The sequence below is a fragment of the Nyctereutes procyonoides genome, unplaced genomic scaffold, assembly GCF_905146905.1.
Source record: "Nyctereutes procyonoides isolate TBG_1078 unplaced genomic scaffold, NYPRO_anot_genome, whole genome shotgun sequence".
Taxonomy (NCBI): Eukaryota; Metazoa; Chordata; class Mammalia; order Carnivora; family Canidae; genus Nyctereutes; species Nyctereutes procyonoides.
The window spans coordinates 21,923,310-21,945,034 of NW_026575030.1; the positions used below are offsets into that span (position 1 = coordinate 21,923,310).

At 49.3% G+C, this 21,725-nt stretch overlaps 1 protein-coding gene across 9 annotated transcripts in view; it reads right to left on the reverse strand.

Moving 5' to 3' along the window:
• The window catches only part of KALRN (kalirin RhoGEF kinase), a 656,901-nt gene that overhangs the window by 20,573 nt on the left and 614,603 nt on the right, over window positions 1-21,725 (reverse strand). For 7 of the 9 annotated variants that reach the window (XM_055315808.1, XM_055315809.1, XM_055315792.1 and 4 more), the window contains 4 exons: window positions 19,009-19,132; window positions 17,776-17,835; window positions 2,125-2,152; window positions 1,259-1,430 (listed from right to left, as the gene is read on the reverse strand). In XM_055315808.1, the coding sequence (XP_055171783.1) occupies window positions 1,259-1,430; window positions 2,125-2,152; window positions 17,776-17,835; window positions 19,009-19,132 (384 nt within the window). Of the gene's footprint in view, window positions 1-1,258; window positions 1,431-2,124; window positions 2,153-8,315; window positions 8,520-17,775; window positions 17,836-19,008; window positions 19,133-20,549; window positions 20,907-21,725 lie in introns of those variants that run through there. The other 2 variants (XM_055315797.1, XM_055315798.1) reach the window with 2 other exon arrangements.

The following is a 21,725-nucleotide window of genomic DNA, read 5'->3' on the forward strand; positions in this document are numbered from 1 at the left end:
CACAGGCAGAGGGAGAAGCAGGCTCCATGCAGGGAGCCTGACGTGGGACTCGATCCCAGGACTCCAGCATCACACCCTGAGCCAGAAGGCAGATGCTTAACCGCTGAGCCATTCAGGTGTCCCCATATGAACAAAAATTAAGTTAATGGATGGGAGTTTGATTCTAGATGATTCTTTGATAAATGCTTAAGCACTTAGGGCTTGCTACTGCTTGTGCACTGTAAACAGCAGTACGCCATAAAGTTCACCCTCGGTGCAATAAATAATAACAGAATGATTCGGAGGCAATCAAGTTGTTTTTGTTTTGTTTTTTACAAAAACAGCCTTTCTGTGTAGAAGCATGTTTATGGCTGGATTTTGTGTTTAACATTGCATATTTTGGAGCGAGTCTTTTTTTTTCCCCCTTCTTCTATGGAAATTGTTCTTAGGCTAATGGAGGAATTAAATAGATCACTGTTTCATAGGACCCCTGAGGGACACAAAGGGAGCAGGATATTGGGATGTGAGACCCACATCCCATCCATAGGTCTGGAGTCTTTGCCTCTACTGCTGACATTGGGGATCCTTCGGGAAAGATCAACCAATCAGGTGAATGTAAGTCAGTGACTGTCAAAGCTCTTTGATGGTATGGTTTATGCTTGACCTGAGATATAAAGGTTTATGTCTCTATTTGTTGAATGTGGGTCTAGAATACAGTCTTTCCAAACTATTCGTGTAGGTTCAGGTGTGTCTGTGTGATGCTGAGCAGCGTGTGACCCTGTGCTGCGCATCACCCAGCTGTCTGACAGCTCAGTGGCAGGCTGCAGTGAGTGGTGGGGGCCGTGCCCACAGCTCCCAGCCCCGATGCACGGCTGTGTGAGAGCACTATCTCAAGAGCACGCTTTCATGAGCTGCCCATGTTTTCTTTTTTTTTTTAATTTTTTAAGATTTTTTAAAATTTATTCATGAGAGACATAGAGAGAGAGAGAGAGAGAGGCAGAGACACAGACAGAGGGGGAAGCAGACTCCATGCAGAAGCCCGATGTGGGACTCGATCCCAGGTCTCTAGGATCACGCCCTGGGCCAAAGGCAGGCACTAAACCGCTGCGCCACCCAGGGATCCCCGCCCGTGGTTTTTGACTCAATTTCTCTCCTAGCCAAGGCCAAGTATTTGTGCCAGAATAAGCTCCAAAGCAGCTGTCCTCCCGCAGAGGCTAGGTAACCCGAACAGCAGCTGCCCCAAGGTGCTGGGGGTGTCCACGTGGGGCGATCCACTTACCAGGAGGAGACTGTGTATGTGGCCGAACTGTTGTCAGTGTCAAGGATGTTCTGGTCTGGCCCCTTCCAGGTGATGGTGGGCTTTGGCCGTCCACAGACTTTGCACTGCAACGTCACTGTGTCCCCGAGCAAGCAGGTCACATCCACCAAGGGTACAAGGAACTCCGGGGCCACTGTGGTCAAAGCGACGTAAATCAACATTTAGAACAAACAGAACAAATAGTCATTTTGCAACACAACCTTCTCATCCCCCCACCCCATGTGTGATGATTCAAATAACCTTCAGCTTAATACTGTTGGACCATCCCTGTCCCATTAAGAAGTATCTTACAGGGATCCCCGGGTGGCGCAGCGGTTTGGCGCCTACCTTTGGCCCAGGGCGCGATCCTGGAGACCCGGGATCGAATCCCACATCGGGCTCCCGGTGCCTGGAGCCTGCTTCTCCCTCTGCCTATGTCTCTGCCTCTCTCTCTCTCTCTCTCTCTCTCTCTCTCTCTCTCTGTGACTATCATAAATAAATAAAAATTAAAAAAAAGTATCTTACAAATAGTAAATGTTTATCGTAGAAAATCAGGAAATACAGATAAAGGAAGGAAAAGCTCCATGATGTCCTGGTACAGAGGTTCCTACTGTGAACATTTTGGTCTAATCCACACACTTTCGGCTTTAATCCACACACATTTTCTTCCACAAATCATACATGTTGCAAGTTGTGGTCTTTTCCACCCCAGCAGTGTATCCTAAACACCTTTCCTTGTCCATAGCGCGGAACTACCTCACCATTGTGTACGGCCTCTTCCTCACTGATGGACTTGCCACAATTTATTTAGCCAATCCCCATGTTGTCAATCCTACTTTTTAACTCACCTTCTTGGATGAAATTTGGATTTAAGATCTGAAAGACACAAAGAAACAGAAAATTGCTTAAATCCTAAACTAGTAAAAGAGAACAGGAGGTGTGTTTTTTTTTTTTTTTTTTGTTTGTTTTTTTTACCCTAGTGAGTAAAAAGGAAGTACAGTTTAGGGAGATGGAGCCTGGAGTCCAGCCTTTATTGTTTGTGACCGTGTCCCTGTGGCAGTCACGACCCCAGGGCACCTGCTCAGCCTTCCTCTCTACGCTGGTTCTGCACGTTCCTCTGGGCAGCCCAGGGCCCCAGGCAGGTGTATCACGGCTGCAAGCTCTGCTGGCTGCAGCTGGCCTTTCCCTCTCGCATTTCCCTTCCTCAGCAGCTCTTCCTCCAGGTCAGATGTGTAAAGGCCCTGGCCTCCTTCCACAAGCACTCGAGCCAGGCATTGGTGCCGATTCTTCCCGGCATCACGGATTTTCAAAAACAGAGCACCTGATGTGGGCCAAACCGGAAGGGCCGTTGACATTAACCAATGACCTCTAACCCAATGGTTTCCTTCCACATGTAGCCCCCTCCCTCCCAGGAGGGGAATGTTCCCTTCAAGCAGCTACACGCGGGCTTGTCTGGTGGGGAAGGTCCTCCCGTCCATCCTCCCCCCAGCGTGGCCTCCTGTCGCCCAAGCCTCCATGGGGCAACTTGAAAAGCACTGATCTAGGGGGTCTAGTCCTTTCGGCTGCTTAGGTGAGACAGACTCAGGCCAACTAAGCGTCAGTCGCATGACTGGTTGGCAGAGGCACCGCAGGGGCTCTTTACACACACTGTAAAGGCCACCTCATGTCCCCATGGCTTGTCACGGAAGGTGGACTTCTGGCCAACTAGCCATGCCCAAATGTCACCCCTTCTTGATTTTTCTCTCATCTTTTGTTTTATCGCTAATCACACGAGTGCAGGTTCACCCTTGGTGGGGTGAACAAAACATGGATTTTGGAGTCAGAAAGTCTGAGGCTCACCTCCTTTGTTTCGTATGATGATCACTTACGATCTATTATATCATTTTCCTTCCCTATAAAATGGGGATAAATAATACCTGTTGCAAAGTGTTATTGCAGAGATCGAGTGAGAAATATATGTCAAGTGCTTGGCACAATGCTTGACGGATAACAAGCGTTCAGTGACCACTTAAGTAAAGAAAGGTGATCTACTGCCCTACGACCCAGCAATTGCACTGTTGGGGATTTACCCCAAAGACACAGATGCAATGAAACGCCGGGACACCTGCACCCCGATGTTTATAGCAGCAATGTCCACAGTAGCCAAACTGTGGAAGGAGCCTCAGTGTCCATGGAGAGATGATGGATAGAGAAGCTGTGGTCTATGTATACAATGGAATATTCCTCAGCCATTAGAAACGACAAATACCCACCATTTGCTTCGACGTGGAGGGACCTGGAGGGTATTATGCTGAGTGAAGTAATTCAATCAGAGAAGGACAAACATTATAGGGTCTCATTCATTTGGGGAATATAAAAAATAGTGAAAGGGAATAAAGGGGAAAGGAGAAAAAAATGAGTGGGAAATATCAGAAAGGGAGACAGAACATGAGAGACTCCTAACTCTGGGAAACGAACTAGGGGTGGGGGAAGGGGAGGTGGGCGGGGGGTGGGGGTGACTGGGTGACGGGCACTGAGGGGGGCACTTGATGGGATGAGCACTGGGTGTTATTCTGTATGTCGGCAAATTGAACTCCAATAAAGAATAAGTTTACAAGAAAAAAAAAAAAAGAAAGCTGATCTAATTCTAGTCCTTTCCCTTCCACTAAGCAGCCTATTGTTACAGGGGCTTTTCTCTAAGTTTCTGTTGTCAAATTCTTCTCTGCTCCATAACGAAGCCAGACAGCTCACGTGCCTCCCAAATGGCCCATTGCGGCCTTCCTACTCATCTCCCTGTAGCCACTCATGTCCTGTGTGAACACAGTTTCTGCTGCTGCTTCCCTTACGCAGGATCCACGTGAGCCCTTTGGAGCAAGATGCTGTCTTCCCCCTTAGGATTCTCCTTGGCGAACCAATTGCCCACATATACCACTCCGGGTTCCCACGAGGCGAGCTGCGCAAATCTGCAATGCCAACTCTTGGGGCTGCGTGTCTTGAGACTGAGCGCTACGGGGCCCTCTGCTAGTCTCAAAGGTCATGTGCACCACTGCCCGGCCTTCCTTAAAATCAGTGGTTCTCAATCTTTAACCTGGGCAGCTTTAAAAACATCAAAAGACCGATGCCTGGACCTCAGGCCTAAAGATTCTTCTAGTTGGTGTGAGGTGGGGGGCCGGGCGTGAGGATTTTTGAAAGCTGCTTGCAGTGAATCAACAGGCCGCCCTGGTTGGAGGGCAGCTGCTGAGAGCGCCCTCTATCCAAGGGAACTGGCCTCCGGGAAACCAACTCCCTGCCCCTGAGCCTCCTCTGGGGTGGGGTGGAGGTAAGTGGGGGCATCTGGTAGAGGCTGCTTTTCCTACACCTAAAGACCCCCCCCCCCTCTAGGTGAGGAAGCCCAGGGCTGTGGCAGGGGGACAGTCAGGGAACATGGTAGGCAGCAGCACGTCACTCGTGGCAGTGCCGGGGAGGCCACAAAGGTCTCCGCCAGGCTTAGGCGAGGCCGAGAGAAGGACATCTGGACCATCAGCTCACAGTCAAAGAAAAGGAGATAAAGAAGATTTTCTAAATGTTATCAGTGCTTATCACAGGGTGATGAGATCAAGGGCGGCTATTCCCCCGTTCAGAAAACATTGTTACCTCCTCCAGGCCGCTGCAAGATTTTGCAAGATAGACGCCAGAATGGAGGCCCTACCCTGAGGATTTATAAAATGTCTGAATTTTGAGAGATTTTTTTTTTCTTTTTCTTCTTACCTGGGAGTTCCAAAAATCCTGCAGTCAGTGTGTTTCACTTTTGTAATGTTTTTTAAAGGAAAAAAAGGTGGGACACCTGGGTGGCATCTACTTTTGGCCCAGGGAGTGATCCTGGAGACCTGGGATCGAATCCCGCATCGGGCTCCCTGCATAGAGTCTGCTTTTCCCTCTGCCTGTGTCTCTGCCTCTCTCTCTGTGCCTTTCGTGAATAAATAAAATCTTAAAAAAAATAAATAAAGGGAAAAAGGGCACAGTCGGAGCTCCTAGACTGTAGGTTCCTCAAGGACAGGAGCACATTACCCTTCTTGTACCTCAGACCTCTAGCCTGGCTTCTGCTGTGAAATGGGCATTTAATACATGCTGGTCTGTTGGATGAATATTTGATCTTTGTCCTCATTCCAGTTCTTCCAAGAATTGGGAATGGCTCATAAGTAGAATCTGGAACTAGGTCTGGACAAGCTATAAAATAATTACCCCGGGGCATATTACTAATAATATTCGACCAGAACCTGCTTTCTTTTTTTTTTTTTATTTTTTATTTTTATTTATTTATGATTGTCAGAGAGAGAGAGAGAGAGAGAGAGAGAGGGGCAGAGACATAGGCAGAGGGAGAAGCAAGCTCCATGCACCGGGAGCCCGACACGGGATTCGATCCTGCGTCTCCAGGATCGTGCCCTGGGCCAAAGGCAGGCGCTAAACCGCTGCGCCACCCAGGGATCCCCAGAACCTGCTTTCAAACACAGAGGGAAAGCAAACTTTTGGGAAAATGATGAAAAAAAAAAAAACAATAAAATCCATTGCCTGGGAGAAAGGAGGCTCTCAGGGGCCTTCCACATGGGAGGGAATGTAAGCTTCAGCAGCAGACAGAGCACATTGGTCCAGGCCCCAAGCCAGACAGGCTCTCTTGCCTTGGACAACTTTCTTAAGCAGCTTAGGCCTCAGTTTTAGCTGTAAATTGGGGATAATCGTGCCCACGTGAAAGCTCGTTGGACCCAAGGGCTCATTTGTTTGAAGATTTATTGAGCTGCCCGTTGGCTGTGGTCAACAGTGAGCAAGGCTGACATGCCCACCGCTCTCTTTGGGCTGAACCCCTGGGGGGGGGGCGGAGATGGAATTCAGTGACCTCTGCACGCGTCCAGGATGGTGCCTGGCTGATGTTAACGACCAGCCCTCCACAGACACGGAGCCCTGCCTTCTGGCTCATCCCAACGCCCCTGTTAGGACTTTAGGGTAGAAATGATTTGGGAACGCTGCCAGCTTCGTCCAGTGGCCTGTGTGTTCCATCCTGATGGGAATCCACAAGGGAGTAAGACAGTGATTACACAGCAGGAGTGACAGGGAGGAGACAAATGACACATGGAAGAGACAAATGGCACGTTTCTATGTGAACATTTTAAGTGGGGTTTCATAAATCCGCACTGTGGTAGTACTTCCATAGAACAGCACCCCAAACTGCTGTATAGGGAATTTCTTGCCTTTTTCCTCTTTCTCATCACTCCCAACTGCATTCAGGATATTATTAAACAGGCACATTGTCTAAAATGCAAATCTGGGCGCTGGGAGGCTCAGTCAGTTGAGTGTCTGCCTTCGGCTCAGGTCATGATCCCAGGGTCCTGGGGTGGACCCCGCATCAGACTCCCGCTCAGCAGGAAGTCTGCTTCTCCCTCTGCCTCTGCCTCTCCCTTGTCCCCCGCTCGTGCTCTCTCTCAAATAAATAAATAAAATCTTTTAAAAAATGAAAAAAAAAAAGCAGCTCTTCCTAGTTTGGATGTAGACTTAGTGGGAAGTTGGAGAGAAAGGTTGCCAACAAGCCTTCCTTGCAGGCTCTCTGTCTGGAAGGGGCCGTGGAAGGCATCAGTCTTCATCCCTCTGCCTCTGGCCTGGCCCAAGCGTTGCCGATAATGGTAATAACACCAGTGATTCGTGTAACATTATCTAGTTGGCAGAAACCACTCACAAACTCCTTCATTTGCTCATCCCAAACTCTGGGAGCATGTGCCAAGCAGGTGTTATTTGTTCCCATTTCCAGATGAGACAGGGAAGTACGTGCAAGGTCACACAGTACTCCTTCCGCGCCATCGCATTCCGGGCACAGGCAAGGTCTTGGAAAAGCACTGTGACACTTCGTCATTGATGCCAAAGGCCTCCCTACTTACCTTTGCTCCCCAACCTTCTCTGCATCCTATTTCTACCTAACCCTCCCCTTTCAACTCCTCTAGCAAGGACCGAGAGCCTGGCTGAAATCCATGCTAACGCTTTTTCTGACTTTGACTCTGGATTACACCCATGGAAGATTCCTCCCTCATTTTTCCTTTCTACTTTGACTCAAGTTGGAGTATGGACTGGAAGGGCGTCATGACAGCCTTCTAACACCGTAGTGGAACAGCCCATGCATTTGTCTAAGTCTCCCTGTGGACTATAAGGCCCATGTGGGCAAGAACCTTGTTCACTCTAATTGCCTTGGAGCCTAGCACACTACCTGGCACAGAAGACTCCATGGGTATTTGTCAAATGAATTAAATAAATAAATAAATGGGAGGGATTCTAATTTGGAGGAGGACAGTTGATGAAGTGTCTTGCTATGAACTTAGAGTGTTTCTTCTTTCCACCATTGGAATGTGACTTGCTCTGGAGTTTCATGAGTCAGTCCAAGCCTGAGAGTTAGCCAATAGTGATCTTTTCCCCCTCTCTGCTCTTCCAGAGGCTGGTACCTATGGCTCTGATCATGTGCTTCTGTCTATCATGACATCTTCCCTGCATGCTATCACCTTGACAGACCCATGAACCCTTTAAGAGAGTAATCCTTTTTCCATGTTTTACGCACCATTTGTCATGCTGCTTAACATTGCATCTTGCACATAGTGGAGGGCCAAGCAGTTGAGTCAAATTATTACTATTATTATTATTTTAATGTTGAGTCAAATTAACTCATCCAATTAGTAGACTAGAATCTAGGCCCCCTGACCACGGTGTTTAATGATCATTGTTTGTGTGTGCAGAGACCTGAGCCATGATATCAGCCCGGGGCTGGAAGGGTTCATCATAAGCTACACATATTTCTTGAAACCTAATGTTTTCCTTCCTTAGAAAGAGTTTGAGAGTCCATGGAGAGTGGCAGATGGAAAAGAGGGGAGAACAAGAATCAAAATGGTTAAGGTAGTTGAGGAATGATGTTGTATAAAATCACACGTCCTCTCTCAGGAAGACGTAAACCCCAGAGGGCAAGGCTGGTATAGACAGGGCTTGGGAATCTGCTTTTATTTGAACAGCAGAGGGCGGCAGGTGGTCACGCTTGCTCCTTGAGGGAGAAAGGAACCACCACAGTGTGGCCCACCCGCAACTCCGTTTCTTCCCTCCGGAGACAATTCCAATTGTTTTCTTCAAAACGGGAGGGCAGCGAGGTAATGGGAAAGAGTTCTAGGCAAGATCAACCAGCACTGAATAGCAAGCTGAGCTTTGAAGAAATCTTCAGTTTCTTTTTCTTGCCAGTCAACGTCCAAGATTCTGGCCCCGTGTCCTGAGAGTGAGGGCAAAATTCTTGTCTAGAAAACCAGGTGTCAATTGACAACAGAAGGAAAACACTCCACCCCATTTTTTTCCCCAATCCCTCATCACCAGTCACAAAACACGGTTCAAAACCATGTATCTAGAATGCAGAAGGAATCAAAATGGCCAAAAGAAACTCAAACCAAATGTTCTAAACTCATCTCAGAACTACCTTGAACGAACCCAGAATCTGTACGGTCAGCCTTGTTTTTCTATCCCCGTTGTGCTTTTTTCATGGGAATCTCTGTTCAGAAGAGGAAGGCAAGGGATTTTAGATGATTTTTAGTTGAGGGAATTTGGCAATAAAACGAACAGATATAAGAAAACCGATTTCTAAAAATTTAGGTATGATTTCCGGTTCGGAGGTTTAACCCTTTCTGTTTTTATTCTCGCCAAACGAGACATGGTTTTCTAAACGTTTCGAAAATATCCCTACCTCTGCTCATCTCTAAATGGACACAGAGCAAGCTGCAAGACACAAAGGACGTGAATGCAACACAATCCCAGACAGCAACGGGATTGGCTTTGAAGTAGCTCCTTACTCCCTGGGTATTTTCATGACAATCTAGTTCTAAGTATTTTTTCTTCCACGTGGCCTTTTGTCCCCCTTTGACTTGATTGTGATAGAAATGTTTTAAAATTTCCAAATGTATACATTTAAAAAATTATTTTTGTTCCTGGTTTCTAACTTTATTGTACGGTGATTGGAGGCCTTGATCTCTAGGATACCATTCCTTGAGTTCTGATGAGACTTGCTTTATTAGTACACTGTCTGTTTTTGCAAAAAGTTGTGTGTGTTCTTGAGAAGAATGTGTCAGCCCTGGCTATTTGGTACAGGCTTCTGAATGTTCATGTGTCACAGTAGCTGTCTTATGGGGATTCCTAGTCCGATTCCTCTTCCTACCCCTCCTCAGTATTTTGGTTAGAGAACATTTGGTGTGTCCTTGAAACTAAAAAGGATAAAAATATGTTTTTTAACGTAATAATGAAAAAAAAATCCATCACCCATCCCATACAACAGTTAAAGCAGAAGGTGGTTTATTACTGTGCACGTGCGGGTCTCCCGTGCTCTCGGTAGCCTGGAGTTCTGTTCAGAAGGGACTGGGTGAGGGGTGCTGTAATGGCTTCTTTTTTATACATCAGGTGTCCAACTTGGAAGTCAAGATCTTGGAAGTCCAAGATCAACTTGGATAAAGGCTTTATGGATGATTGCTTTGAGGTCTCATCCCTTAATGATTTCACCCTTTTCATATTCTTACTCCAAAACTTCTTTTTTTTTTACTCTTTTTCATCGACTGCTAGGTCTTCTGCAACAGCCCTCCAGTAGACCTGCCTGTCCACACTGCCGTTTCCTCGGGTTCCAGCTATCTTCCTAAAGTGCAGAATGAGGGGCACCTCGCTGGTTCAGTTGGTTAAGCGTCCAACTTGATTTCAGCTCAGGTCATGGTCTCAGGGCTGTGAGATAGAGCCATGTGGGACCTGGGAGAGGACCGACCCTGCTTAAGATTCTCTTTCTCCTTTTCCCTCTCTAAAAAAATAAATAAGCAAATAAATAAAATATAGAGTACAGAATGAAACACAGGGACTCTGCTTAAAAAACCTACTTTTGTTCTCGTCGTCCACTGCATCAAGTCCAGGCTTCCTAGCAAGTTTCTCGAGATCTTCATAGTTTGGTCCCAAGTCATCTGCTAGGTTTTGTCTCCTACAGCTCTTCTCACACACCTAAACCCCAGCTACCCAGATCATGTATTCTCAAAATATGCCAGGCCCTTTCATACCTCGGCCCTTTGCTCAGGCTCTCCCTTCCTACTTTACCCTCCCCAGGACTGTTTACAGGTTAGCAGTCCAGCCAACCCACACACTTCCATCTTGTGAAGCCGGTAATCGTGATCACAGGCTTCCTAGGTGGCAGGCTGTGAATACACAACCTTGGGGAAGTTACTTAACCTCTCTCTCCAGTTTTCTTATCTGTAAAACAGAAATAATGCTAAGAGTACCAGCACCTGGGTGGCTCGGTGGTTAAGCATCTGCCTTCGGCCCAGGGCGTGATCCTGGAGTACCGGGATCCAGTCCCGCATCGGGCTCCCTGCATGGAGCCTGCTTCTCCCTCTGCCTGTGTCTCTGCCGCTCTCTCTCTCTCTCTGTGTCTCTCATTTATTTACACACACACACACACACACACACACACACAAGCAGAGACACAGGCAGAGGGAGGAGCTGGACGTGGGACTCGATCCCGGGTCTCCAGGATCACACCCTGGGCCGAAGGCGGCGCTAAACCACTGCGCCACCTGGGCTTCCCATAAATAAATAAAATCTTTAAAAGAAATGATAAGGGTACCTACGTATTGACAGTGTTGGGAGGAAAGGGCTCAACAGAGCCAGGTACGTAGGGAAGACTGATAAGTAGTAGCTGCTATTATTATTAGCCCGGTGCCCGAGTGGGTGTGTAAACATCTACTGAATGAATAAATTCATGGCCCCATGCCTTTTAATAGAGCACATTGTAAAGTTTGCTGTGTAATATGAACATTTAATCAAACCTGCCTCTGTCTACGTGACTGATGCTTCTTAAGCATGGGACCTGATCTTATGGGAGTTGTCAGATCTCCGTCGTACTCACTGCAATGCTTTGTTAACTTTTGATAAATCGAATTGACTAGGATATCATGTTGAGTGAGCCTGTAGGCGAACCCTGATAGCCCAGGGTTGGGGAGGGAGGGGGAGGCCTTTTCTTCTCTAATAGCTGGCTTGCACAGCAACTTCTCCTGGGGCAATGGCACCTCCTAATCTCATTAATGTACAACATATATGAGACGGGTGAGGCCTCCAGACTAAGGTGAGAGAGTCACGGGACACACATGACCGGGAGCATGGGGGTGCTGAGTGACTGCACTGGCCTGAGAAACCGATTCAGACATTTCCAACCCGTGTGATCGGATCTCCTTTCTTGGCATCTGCGGCTGGACTCCTGAGTCACCAGAGAGGGGTGTGGGTGAGGCCAAGTCATCAACCCCACTGTCAAGAGATTTAGAAAGTTGTAGAGTAGGAAATTCTCCTCCAACAAGCAGATGTGCAGCAAGGGAGGGCCTGAACCTTCTTCTTCTTCTTCTTTTTTTTTAAGATTTTATTTATTTATTCATGACAGACACACAGAGAGAGGCAGAGACACAGGCCGAGGGAGAAGCAGGCTCATGACCTGAGCCAAAGATAGATGCACAACCACTGAGCCACCCCGGTGCCCTGGGCCTGAACTTTCTTAAGAAATTACCTGAGCCTCAGTGAGCAGACCTCCTCCACATTACGTGCCAAGTTTGGCCTCTCCATGCACCACAATCAAGACCTGCTCTCTCTTGCTCTAAAATTGTTTCAACACCCAAGGTGGGGCTTGAACTCATGACCCTGAGATCAGGAGTTGCATGCTCTACTGACTGAGCCAGCCAGGCACCCTAGACCTGCTCCTTCTGTTGGTTGTGTGACCATGACCTCTCTGACACTGTTCACTCTCAGAGGGTATGAAAATCCCATCTTCACAGGGTGGTTGGAAGGAACAGAAGAGATAACAGATGTGAATATGCAGTGGAAGATTTTCTTGTAATTCTCCCAGGAATGAGAAATGCCAGCTCTGGCAAGCTAAGTGCCCTCCCCTTAGTGGCAGAGTAGAAATCAATCTGTGTGTCAGGTCCGAACAAAGCCGGGCAACAAGAGTGAGTCTCCAGGCCAAACCCATCAGATATATTACAAAGAAAATATTTTGTAAAAATAAAAAGAGAGGAATGCGATGCTTCACTTTCTTTGCTCTAAAGAGTTCTTTTCATAAGAAATTTCTTTTTATATAATGCATTAACAGGCATCAGTGGAAACACACTGGTGATGCCAGGAGGTCAGTCACCTGACTAGGGGTGTAAAAGTTTCCTTCAATCTGTCTGGCCAGGTTATTTTGAAGCTCTGAATCTGGGACAGGGAGCCAAAGCAGCGAGGTGGGAGCAGCAGGCTGGCTCTTTTAAGATGCTGAAGCTGGGCCTGGGGAACTGCGGGTATGGGGAGGGAAAGAAGGGTCAGCTCTGGCCACTCAAACCCTTCCAGGGCCAGGGATGGACATTCCAGCCTGATCTCAGGAGGATGTGCACCCAGGCCATTCCTGGTGCTACTTCAAAGCACATTTCAGGGTCAAGGCAGAGAATCTCCGACTTCTTCTGTTGGAAGGTCTCCGTGTTTTCAGTTAGAAGTTCAGGAGAGCAAAGGGTCTCAGGGTCCACTTGATATCACACCTTGGATCTGTGTGGTGCTCCAAGGATGCCACAGCGCGTACACAAACACCTGTGGCCTTGAGCTGTGTGACCTCTCAGGCGACCTGAGGCTCAGCAGGCCTAAGTAGCCCGAGGCTTCACAGCCCACGGTGCCCGGACTGCAAGTCAGGTTTTCTGACTCCTGTTCTGCTCTTCTTCCCATCTGGTGTTTGCCTTCGTGTGATTTTCGAAAAAAGGTAATCTTTCGAAAAAAAGTAATCTAAAAGTAATCTCTGCACCCAATGTGGGGTTTGACCTCACGACCCCAACACCAAGAGTCGGATGCTCTACCGGCGGAGTCAGCCAGGTGCCCTGTCTTTGCGTGGTTTTTGTTTAAGTCATGCTTTAGCCCTGGAGAGCTGAGAAATGATATTCCTCTTCGTTGAGCTGGAGAGTCGAGCAACAAATCCGCACAGAAAACTGGCCCTGGACGGCAGGGCTTCTCATCTGCCAGGATCTGTGTTTTAGATAAAAAACCACCTGGAGGTGGGGGGATTCCAAGAGGGGAGCAGGGCGGCGGAGGTGGGGGGAACGACGGCCAGGGAAAGCCGGCATCCGCCTTCAGGGCACCTTCTAGCTTTCAAACTGAAAAGGTACAGCTTCTCTGCCTCAGTTTCCTCTTCTACAAGTCTCTGAAGCGGCTGGGGGTGGGGGACGGAAAGGAATGGGGAGTTATTGTTCAGTGGGTACAGTGTCAATTTGAGACGAAGAGAAGTTCCAGAAATGAAGAGTGGGGACGGCTGCACAACGCCGTGAAGGTATTTGATGCCACTTAAAAGTGGTCGAGACGGTAAATTTTATGTTGTGTGTTGTCCCACAGTAAAAAGTAAATGGAGGGGATGGGGTTAGCTGAAGGCTTCTACACATCTGTCAGCTCTGAGAGTCTGGGGTTCTTACCCTGACTGGAGATTTCCTTCCAAAGCAGCGTTGCCTTCCCAAGTGCTTTCTCCCCTCATCTCTCAGAACTCTCCCCCGCAGGACCCCAACCCTGTTCTTACACAGAAAGGGACCCCCTGGACTGACCGTCCTGCAGCAGGCGTAATGACCGAGGGGGATGTCTGCATTTAGTCTGTGTCACCGATGAGGCTGGCTCCTTGTTGGACGGCTGGGGCAGAGATGGAGCTTTTTGGAATCGTGACAATCAAAGTAATTTGATGGATTGATGTCCTCTGCTAAAAGTGGCATTGGGCCTTCGCTTTCGGACAACTTGCCGAGATGGCGTGGGTGTGGGAACCTGCCCAGCTGGGTCCTTGCGAGAAATCCGGAACGGCCCAGGGAGGCTCCGGCCCTCTCAGCGGTGGGTCTGACCCCGCGAGCCCATCTCCAGCCTGAGTGTGAGCGCAGACGCTGGGCCAGGACCGGGGCCGGCGCTGGCAGGTGGGCGGGTGATGCACAGCCCAGCATCACACCTGTCGTCCTCACCAGGACCCGGCAGTCAGCCGTCTACGCCGTGCTGGGAAGAAATGAATGCATGGTAACGTGCTCCCCAAACAGCCGAGCGTTTGATCTGCAGCCCGACTGGACTCTTCTTCCACTTGGAGGTATTTGTCTCGTGTCTAACATCCTCTTTTCCACCAGCTCGCAACGTGTCATCAGCACAAGATAAAGTAAAGGGAGCTCTGGACGGACCCCTGCCACGTCTGGAATAGTTCCCTCCGTGTCCCGGATCTGCAGCCGGGGACTGGGAGCCAACCTCGGGCCCGTGGGCTGGGCCGAGAGGGGGCTGCGCCCGAGTCTCCACGAGCGTCTCCCCACGGGGAGGCCCTATGTCAGAGCACAGCCGCCTCCTCCTGCGGAGCTGGGTGTTCCTGGAGAGCCTTGGAGGTCAGATCCCCGGGGCTCAAGGGGCTCCGCTGCCTCTTCATTAGCTTTCGGGGTGGTGTGTGTCGGCCTCCGTGACCTGGACGGTGGGGCCCAGGCCAGCCCTGAGGGTGACCAGCAGCCGCCGTCAGCACAGACCCAAGGAGACGGCTCCAGAGGGCCCCTCCAAACCACCGAGTGAGAAGAAGGAAGGGGAGTAGCGAGCGTGTAGGGACCCGCGTGTGGGAGCAGGAGCGCGGGCGGCCCACAGGCCCGGCCAAGGCGACGCGTCCAGGCCCAGTGCGGGCCACGGGCTGCCGGCAGCCACGCGAAGCACATCCCAGGCTCAGGCTTGGAAGGGCAAGCGAGCTGGGGGCCAGGCGACCCCCGGACGGTCACCCAGCAGCCAGAGGCCTTGGGGGCCGCCTGACCCCTAAGCTGGGTCTGCTCTGCCATCCACGTCGAGGTGAAGTTCCAGTGGCCTATCCCGCGGGAAAATTGTCACCTCGTGTTGAACACGTTGCCTTTCTAGGTCTAGTTTGTTAACCCGTGTCTGCAAACTCTGGGGGTGCAGTGCCAGGACGCCCACTGCCCCCCACAGGGCCCTGGGCTAACCACAGTGCTCGGCTGCTTTCTCACCCAGGGCCCCCGAACAGGCCGGTTAGCTGCAGCGTCTGCCGCCAGGATTGTATTTGAAAACTTGGGGATCCCTGGAGGGCTCAGTGGTTCGGCGCCTGCCTTTGGCCCAGGGCGTGATCCTGGAGACCCAGGATCAAGTCCCGCATCAGGCTCCCTGCATGGAGCCTGCTTCTCCCTCTGCCTGTGTCTCTGCCTCTCTCTCTCTCTCTCTCTCATGAATAAATAAATAAAAATCTAAAAAAAAAAAAAAAAAGAAAGAAAACTGCAGACGCGCATCAACACAATTCATGGCTTGCCTCCATTCAGCATGAACATCTAATGCCTTTGCTTACGCATCCCAAAGCACCTCCCTGGGACCCATCTCACCTAAGAACCTTAGAAATGTGTTCAATTCACAAAGCAGGGCTAACGTGTGTGTGTGTGTGTGTGTGTGTGTGTGTGTGTGTGTGTGAATGTGCTTTTGCTTATCTAACCATAGATAGAGTGCAGCATCTGATGACATCACTTAACTCCGTTTGCATTGTGAGCCTGGCCCCAAATGGCCCTGTGCCCACTTCCTGCATTAAAGAGCAGGGTGGTGGGGCCCCTGGGTGGCTCAGTGCTTGAGCACCTGCCTTCAGCTCAGGGCTGATCCTGAGGTCCTGGGATTGAGTCCCGCATCGGGTTCCCCACAGGGAGCCTGCTCCTCCCTCTGCCTGTGTCTCTGCCTCTTTCTGTGTATCTCTCAAGAATAAATAAATAAAATCTTAAAAAAAAAAAAAAAAAAGAAGAGCAGGATGGGAAAGCTGCTTTTCTCTCCCCATTCCGCCTAAGCTGAGAAAGGTCCCAAGTTGCCTTCTAGATCACAAATACACAGCTTTTCTCCTCCCTCTGCCTGAATTTCCTCTACTTGAGGAGGACATCAGTGATACAGCCCAGCGAAACTTAGGCCCGCAGATATAGATGTGACGAAGGGTCTACAAGCGGATACGTGTGGGCTCCATGGGAGCTGGTGCCTATCCTATGAAACACAAAGAAAACAGAGGCACCAGTTTCCCCCTGGCTTCCTCATTCTCCAGGATACATTTAGACCACGAATGCCATACCCACTTCCTCCCACACTGGAGCCCTGCATTGACCCACACCTGCTGGATTTAGCTCTGTGGCAATACCCACACCCACAAGCAACCATTGCATCCTGGCAGGACTCCTACTTTCAACCACTTGTCTCTGGCCTGATTCAACACAACCGGCATCTTCCACAGCTGACTTACTCCTTCTTGGGCAGAGTGGTCTTTCTTGGGTTTTGTGGTGGTGGCTGCCCAAATATGGTGGTGGATTTCTTTGGGATGAGGTCAAATTAGAATAAGAAAAATAAAAGTCCATCTGGTTAAGTGAAAAGCTTAGGTCTATAAAAAGGAAAGGGTTTTTGAAAATACTCTTTATTTTGTGCTTAGAGGAAATCTCTAAACTTTTTTCCTTTTATTGGTGATGGGAACACAGATTTGGAGGAAAACATTTCCATCTACTCTGAAAAACAAGATGGCAGGGAAAGCCAGGTCCAGGTTTGCTCTAATTGTCTAGGGTTTGTAAATTTATGAGGGTTGTCAGTGGCAAGCCATGCAGGAGTCCTACTTCTTTAACCCAAGAGAGTTTCTAGCCAAGAAGGGGAGGGATGTTGGCTCAATGTTCCTGATGGACGTGTTGGTTCTACTCCCATACCACTCGCACCCAATAGTGTCAGAAAGGTTCCCGACAACATTTTAGACTCCCCATCTCTAGAGAGACCGCTGCTAATGCTACAGAAGGGAGGCCATTCCCAGGGCTGCTTTTAGTTTCTGGTGGGACAGCCACCACCCAGGAGCCTGGGGGCCGGGCAGAGGTGGGTCCTGCAGTGGCTACGACCACTCGTTGGCTCTCAGCCAGCCCTACACAGTAATAGGGATCAGGTCATTCACCAGGCCACACCTAGGCCACGCTTTTGCTGGAGCCTCAAGGGAGCAATACGTCCTAGCAGAAGAACCAGATGGAGAGGATAAAGGGGAAAGAAAAAGAGGGAAGAGGGAGGAAGGGGAGAAACAAAAGAGGGAGAAACTCAAACTAAAAGGGTTCTTTCAGCTGGGAATTGGCCACTCTTCTTAACGCCATTTTCCATGGGGGAAAAAAAGTGCTCTAAGTCTCCAATAATGAAGTTGGATATTTTCTATACAAAGCCATACCCACCAAGAAGGAAATATTAAGCAAGCATTCAAGAGAACCAGATGTTTTAGTTTTTTTTTGTTTTTTGTTTTTTGTTTTTTTTGTTTTTTGTTTGTTTTTTTTAGAAAATATCTAGGTCAGGTCTTCTATAAAAATTGAGCTGAATGAATGTTCTTTTTAAGTTGGGACGGGGACACCCAGAGGTGCCCTCGTGTCACCATTTATCCTTGACTGACTGGTCACTTCGGCAAGGTCACTGGTACAGAACACATTGATAAAGACAATCATTATAGCAAATAGGACAACAATAGCTGGTTCTACCTCCATGCTAGTATTAGGGTCAAGATCATCACACTCTGACTCCTCGGAACTGTTCGTCTCCTTGGAGGGCAGCATGAGGAAGGGGAAGAAAGAGAACATAGTTAGAACATAGGCAGCTCTTGCTGGAGAGTGAGGAGAACGTCAGAAAAGCACGAGCAATGGGAAATCGGGCAGAGAAAAACACCAAGTGCTTCTAGGGTGGGGGTGCTGATCACCCGGGGTGGGAGCATGCTCTTTCCGGGCGGGGGGTGGGGTGGGTAGGGAGGGAAGGAGGCTGGAATCGTGTGCCGCCCCGCATCTCGTGGGAAACCGCAGTGGAAGGGGCAACCACAGGAAACAGGAGTCCTGTAGAATTTAAACTCTTGTCTTCTGTGAGGCTGGGCTTCCCCGAGGAGAGTGAAGGAGGGGATACAATTTCTTTTCCCCAAGAAGGACGGTAGCATAGGTTTTGGTTGTCCTTATTTCGCTCAGGAAGGGGAAAAAGTGCCGCGTGGGTCATCACCCAGCATAGTGATGTTCAGCATCAGCAGTCTAATTCCCACTGTCCAGAGTCAGGTCTTTTCCGAGGGCCCAATGCAAAGAAAACGGATCACATTGTTTCAGGATGGCGGGCGGGGGGGGGGGGGGCAAGGGGCTGCCGAAGCTTAGCATCAGTGGGTTCACGGTAAGAGGGGGGATTGTTACAAAACCAGTAACTTGGGCTTTGCCAGTGTGCCTCCCCTTCCCTGCCCATGTGGGGGCCTGAAAATGATGTCGTCTGAATTCTGGGGAAAAGAAATGAAACTCCACCAAGGCCATAGTGGCCCTGAGATTCCAAACCTCAGACTTCACGGGGTTGGAGGTTTGGCAAGCACCCCTCATCTCCTTACCCCGCGTGTGTTTTCAAACCTAGGATACTGAACGGGCAGCTTTGAGAGCTTCGGTATGAACCAAACATCTTGCATTTTTATAAGAATAACGCTGCAGATAATTTCGTTATAAGGCATGTGCACAGTATCAGGAGAAAGGTATAAAGGAAAAAAAAAGATACTTACTTATTTGAATCGAAGTTGCCGGGAGAAATAAAAAATAAAAAAATAAATTGATCTTGCATGCAAAATCCTGCTAAACTACTTCCCCTCTGGTCCCCACACTGGGAAAAAAAAAATCCCCGTCCACCCAAATTGCCTCGTGAGATGCTGCAGGGTGGGAGTAGATGAGAGGTGGGACACAGCTCTGGAAGACCTTACTCACTTTAACAGAGACTTTGTTGCCCAGAATATCCTTGGGTTTACGAGCCCCTGTGGCTTCATTTTTACCCGTGTTCTCCACTTCTGCCCGCTTTCTCATTCGTAGAGTATGCCATGAACATGACTTCCTGTTGTACCAAAAAATGCACCAGTCAAAATGGCAGGTCAGGGCAGAGTGAGGCGGTGGGTGGGCTTGCCACCCTTGGGTGAGTAGTAGGTGAGATGCTCCAGTCAAGCCCCAGCTTCAGAGGCCCCGAACCTGCACGCCAGCTCCTGTGGTGGCTGGTAGCTGATCTTGCCTCCAGGAGGGAGAGTGAGGATGGGCTCTGGCCCCTCCTGAGAGACGTGCAAGGTTGGCTGCAGCACTTGAGGAAAATACGAGGACTGGGTGATTAAACTCTACCAAGGAAGTCTTTGTATCCTACTGATGAAGCCTCAGAGGACTGAGGAATTCCCTTCCTGAGCAGTATACTGGATGGTAGAAGAATGAGGTGGGGCGGGGGCGGGGGGTTAAACAGAACAGAGAAGCGTATTTTATGGTGCAGAAACTACTGGTACATCCCCAGGGCCACATATAAAGACCAAAAGGATGATTTTGAGGTTCGCATCTCATTATTTGCATCTGGGCTGTGGCTACTCCCAAACACTGTACTACAGGTAGGATTCTCTTCTAGGGCATTTGATTTAATACACAGTTCAGCACCACTCATTTATCTGGTTATTTTAGGATAAAGAGTTTCTTGGTTTATGTCCTCCACATCACTCAGTGTTTGTGAGTAAAGAGCTCTGTTGAGCGTTAAGAGGTCCTAGAGATTTCCTGGTGGGAGAAGACCCACCAGGGTGCTCTCAGGGTGCTCTCAGGGTGGTGGGAACAGCAATCCCCTCTCACGCTACCCCAGCTTCCTCCTTCCTACAAGGGGGTTGGAGGCTCCTTCACGGACGTGTAAAGAGAAGCTCGGAGCTGAGCTCCTGGGTTCCACGTATGTCCAGGGCTCAAAAACAAAGATGCCAAAAGCCAAGTCACAAATAGCATTGATGACCCTGAGCAGGCGTCATCGGTTTCAGGTGTGGTCACAGAATTTGGATGAAGTTCTATCATTGTCTGGAATAAGTGAGGTTGGCCTCCCTTCAGGGTCTCCTTGTCAAATGTAGGGCTTTGCAGACAGAGCTTGATGAAAAGAGCCTTCGTTAAGGGAAAGAGGAGAGGGAGAGGGAGGGAGAGAAAGAGGGAAGGAGGGAGACAGAGAGAGAAAGGGGCACAAGGTTTAGGAGGAAGGAGAATGTTCTATTATGTCAGGAATTTTAGGATGTCCTGAAGGTGTTTCCAAAATATTTATCACTAACACACACGTTCAGTGCTCACCCTTCCGAATAGGAAAGAGCAGTTACAGTCACATTCTCAAATTTTGGGGGGATGTGGGCTCCATCAGAAAACAAGAGTCTCTCGGCCAGACCTTCTCTTGTGCCTCCTGAACAGGCAGGCTCCCTAGCATACCAGCAACTCACGTCGGTTGTTGTACCTCAGCAAGAACCAGTCATGGAGACTAACCCTAGACAGTATCATTGTTAACTTCAGATATTCATTCACCTCATAACTTTAACCCCCAAATCCACATCCCTGACTCAGTCTGAGAACACCTTTGAGTCAGGGAGGTCCATGCCGCATGTCCTAGGGTGGACAGCCCAGTGGGCGTGGGCGTGAGTGTGGGGCATGTTCCTACGTTTATTACAACCCTCTGGGTCATTCCATATGGTTGGTGAGAAGCTAGAAATGTTACAAATAATGTTCAGAAGGAAGACTCAGAGTAGTATCAGTGGCAGGACAGGCTCAATTTCATATTCTTCTTCCCAGAAGAAGTCGTCATCATGGTTTGGGGAGCTTCCATCACTTGGCCACGGGAACTGACGTGGAAACAGGGTTTCAGTAACATTTATGCTGGAGACATCACACCCAACTCTGACTCCTGTGCTCAGAGTAGGCCCTGGGGGCGTGTCCTTCACTGATAAATACCGACAACCACTTCAAGTCTGTGGCTTTGCTCCCCCCCTGCCCCGCCCCCCCAACCCTTGTGCAAGAGGGGCTGACAAGGGACCAGAATGACCCATTTGTACTTGGATCTGGTCTCTTTCACCCAGCCTGACGTCCCTTCTCCCTTTCCTCCTGCGGAAGGTATAAAAAAGTGATCAAAAGACGCCAACGTGAGGAGGAAGCGCTGAGTGGCTGGATAATTAGATCAAGAATCATGACAAGTTAGCTCTGTAAGGCGATTGATTACTAAGGACTTCAGTGCTTTGAGGGACCTTATTTCTGAGGCTTCTTAAAAGGTACCAAAAGCAAATGTCTTTAGAATAAAATGAATTGGGTCTATTGTGCCTTGGAGGCCATGACTGCCTTCCAGCTGGGCCTATGGTTACCTAGCAAGGCCAGGGGCAGCTCGGTAGCCTCTGTGCCCTGAGCTCGAGAAAGGGCCAAGGAAGTACTGCTCTGCTGGTATCCCCATCAGCCGTCTTGTGGGGGGTTCCCTCTACCTCTGCCGTGGAGGGCCACACGGCATGGAAACCCCGGGGGTGCAGGTGCAGGCCAAACACTGCCCTGTACCCCAGTCATTCCTTTACATCAGCACCTCAAGGGCACCCAGTTGGACAGCATTCAATCTGTATGATTCCACACCTCAGGGGTTAGAGACAGAGAATACGGGCTGCTGAAGGGAAGGCTAGTAT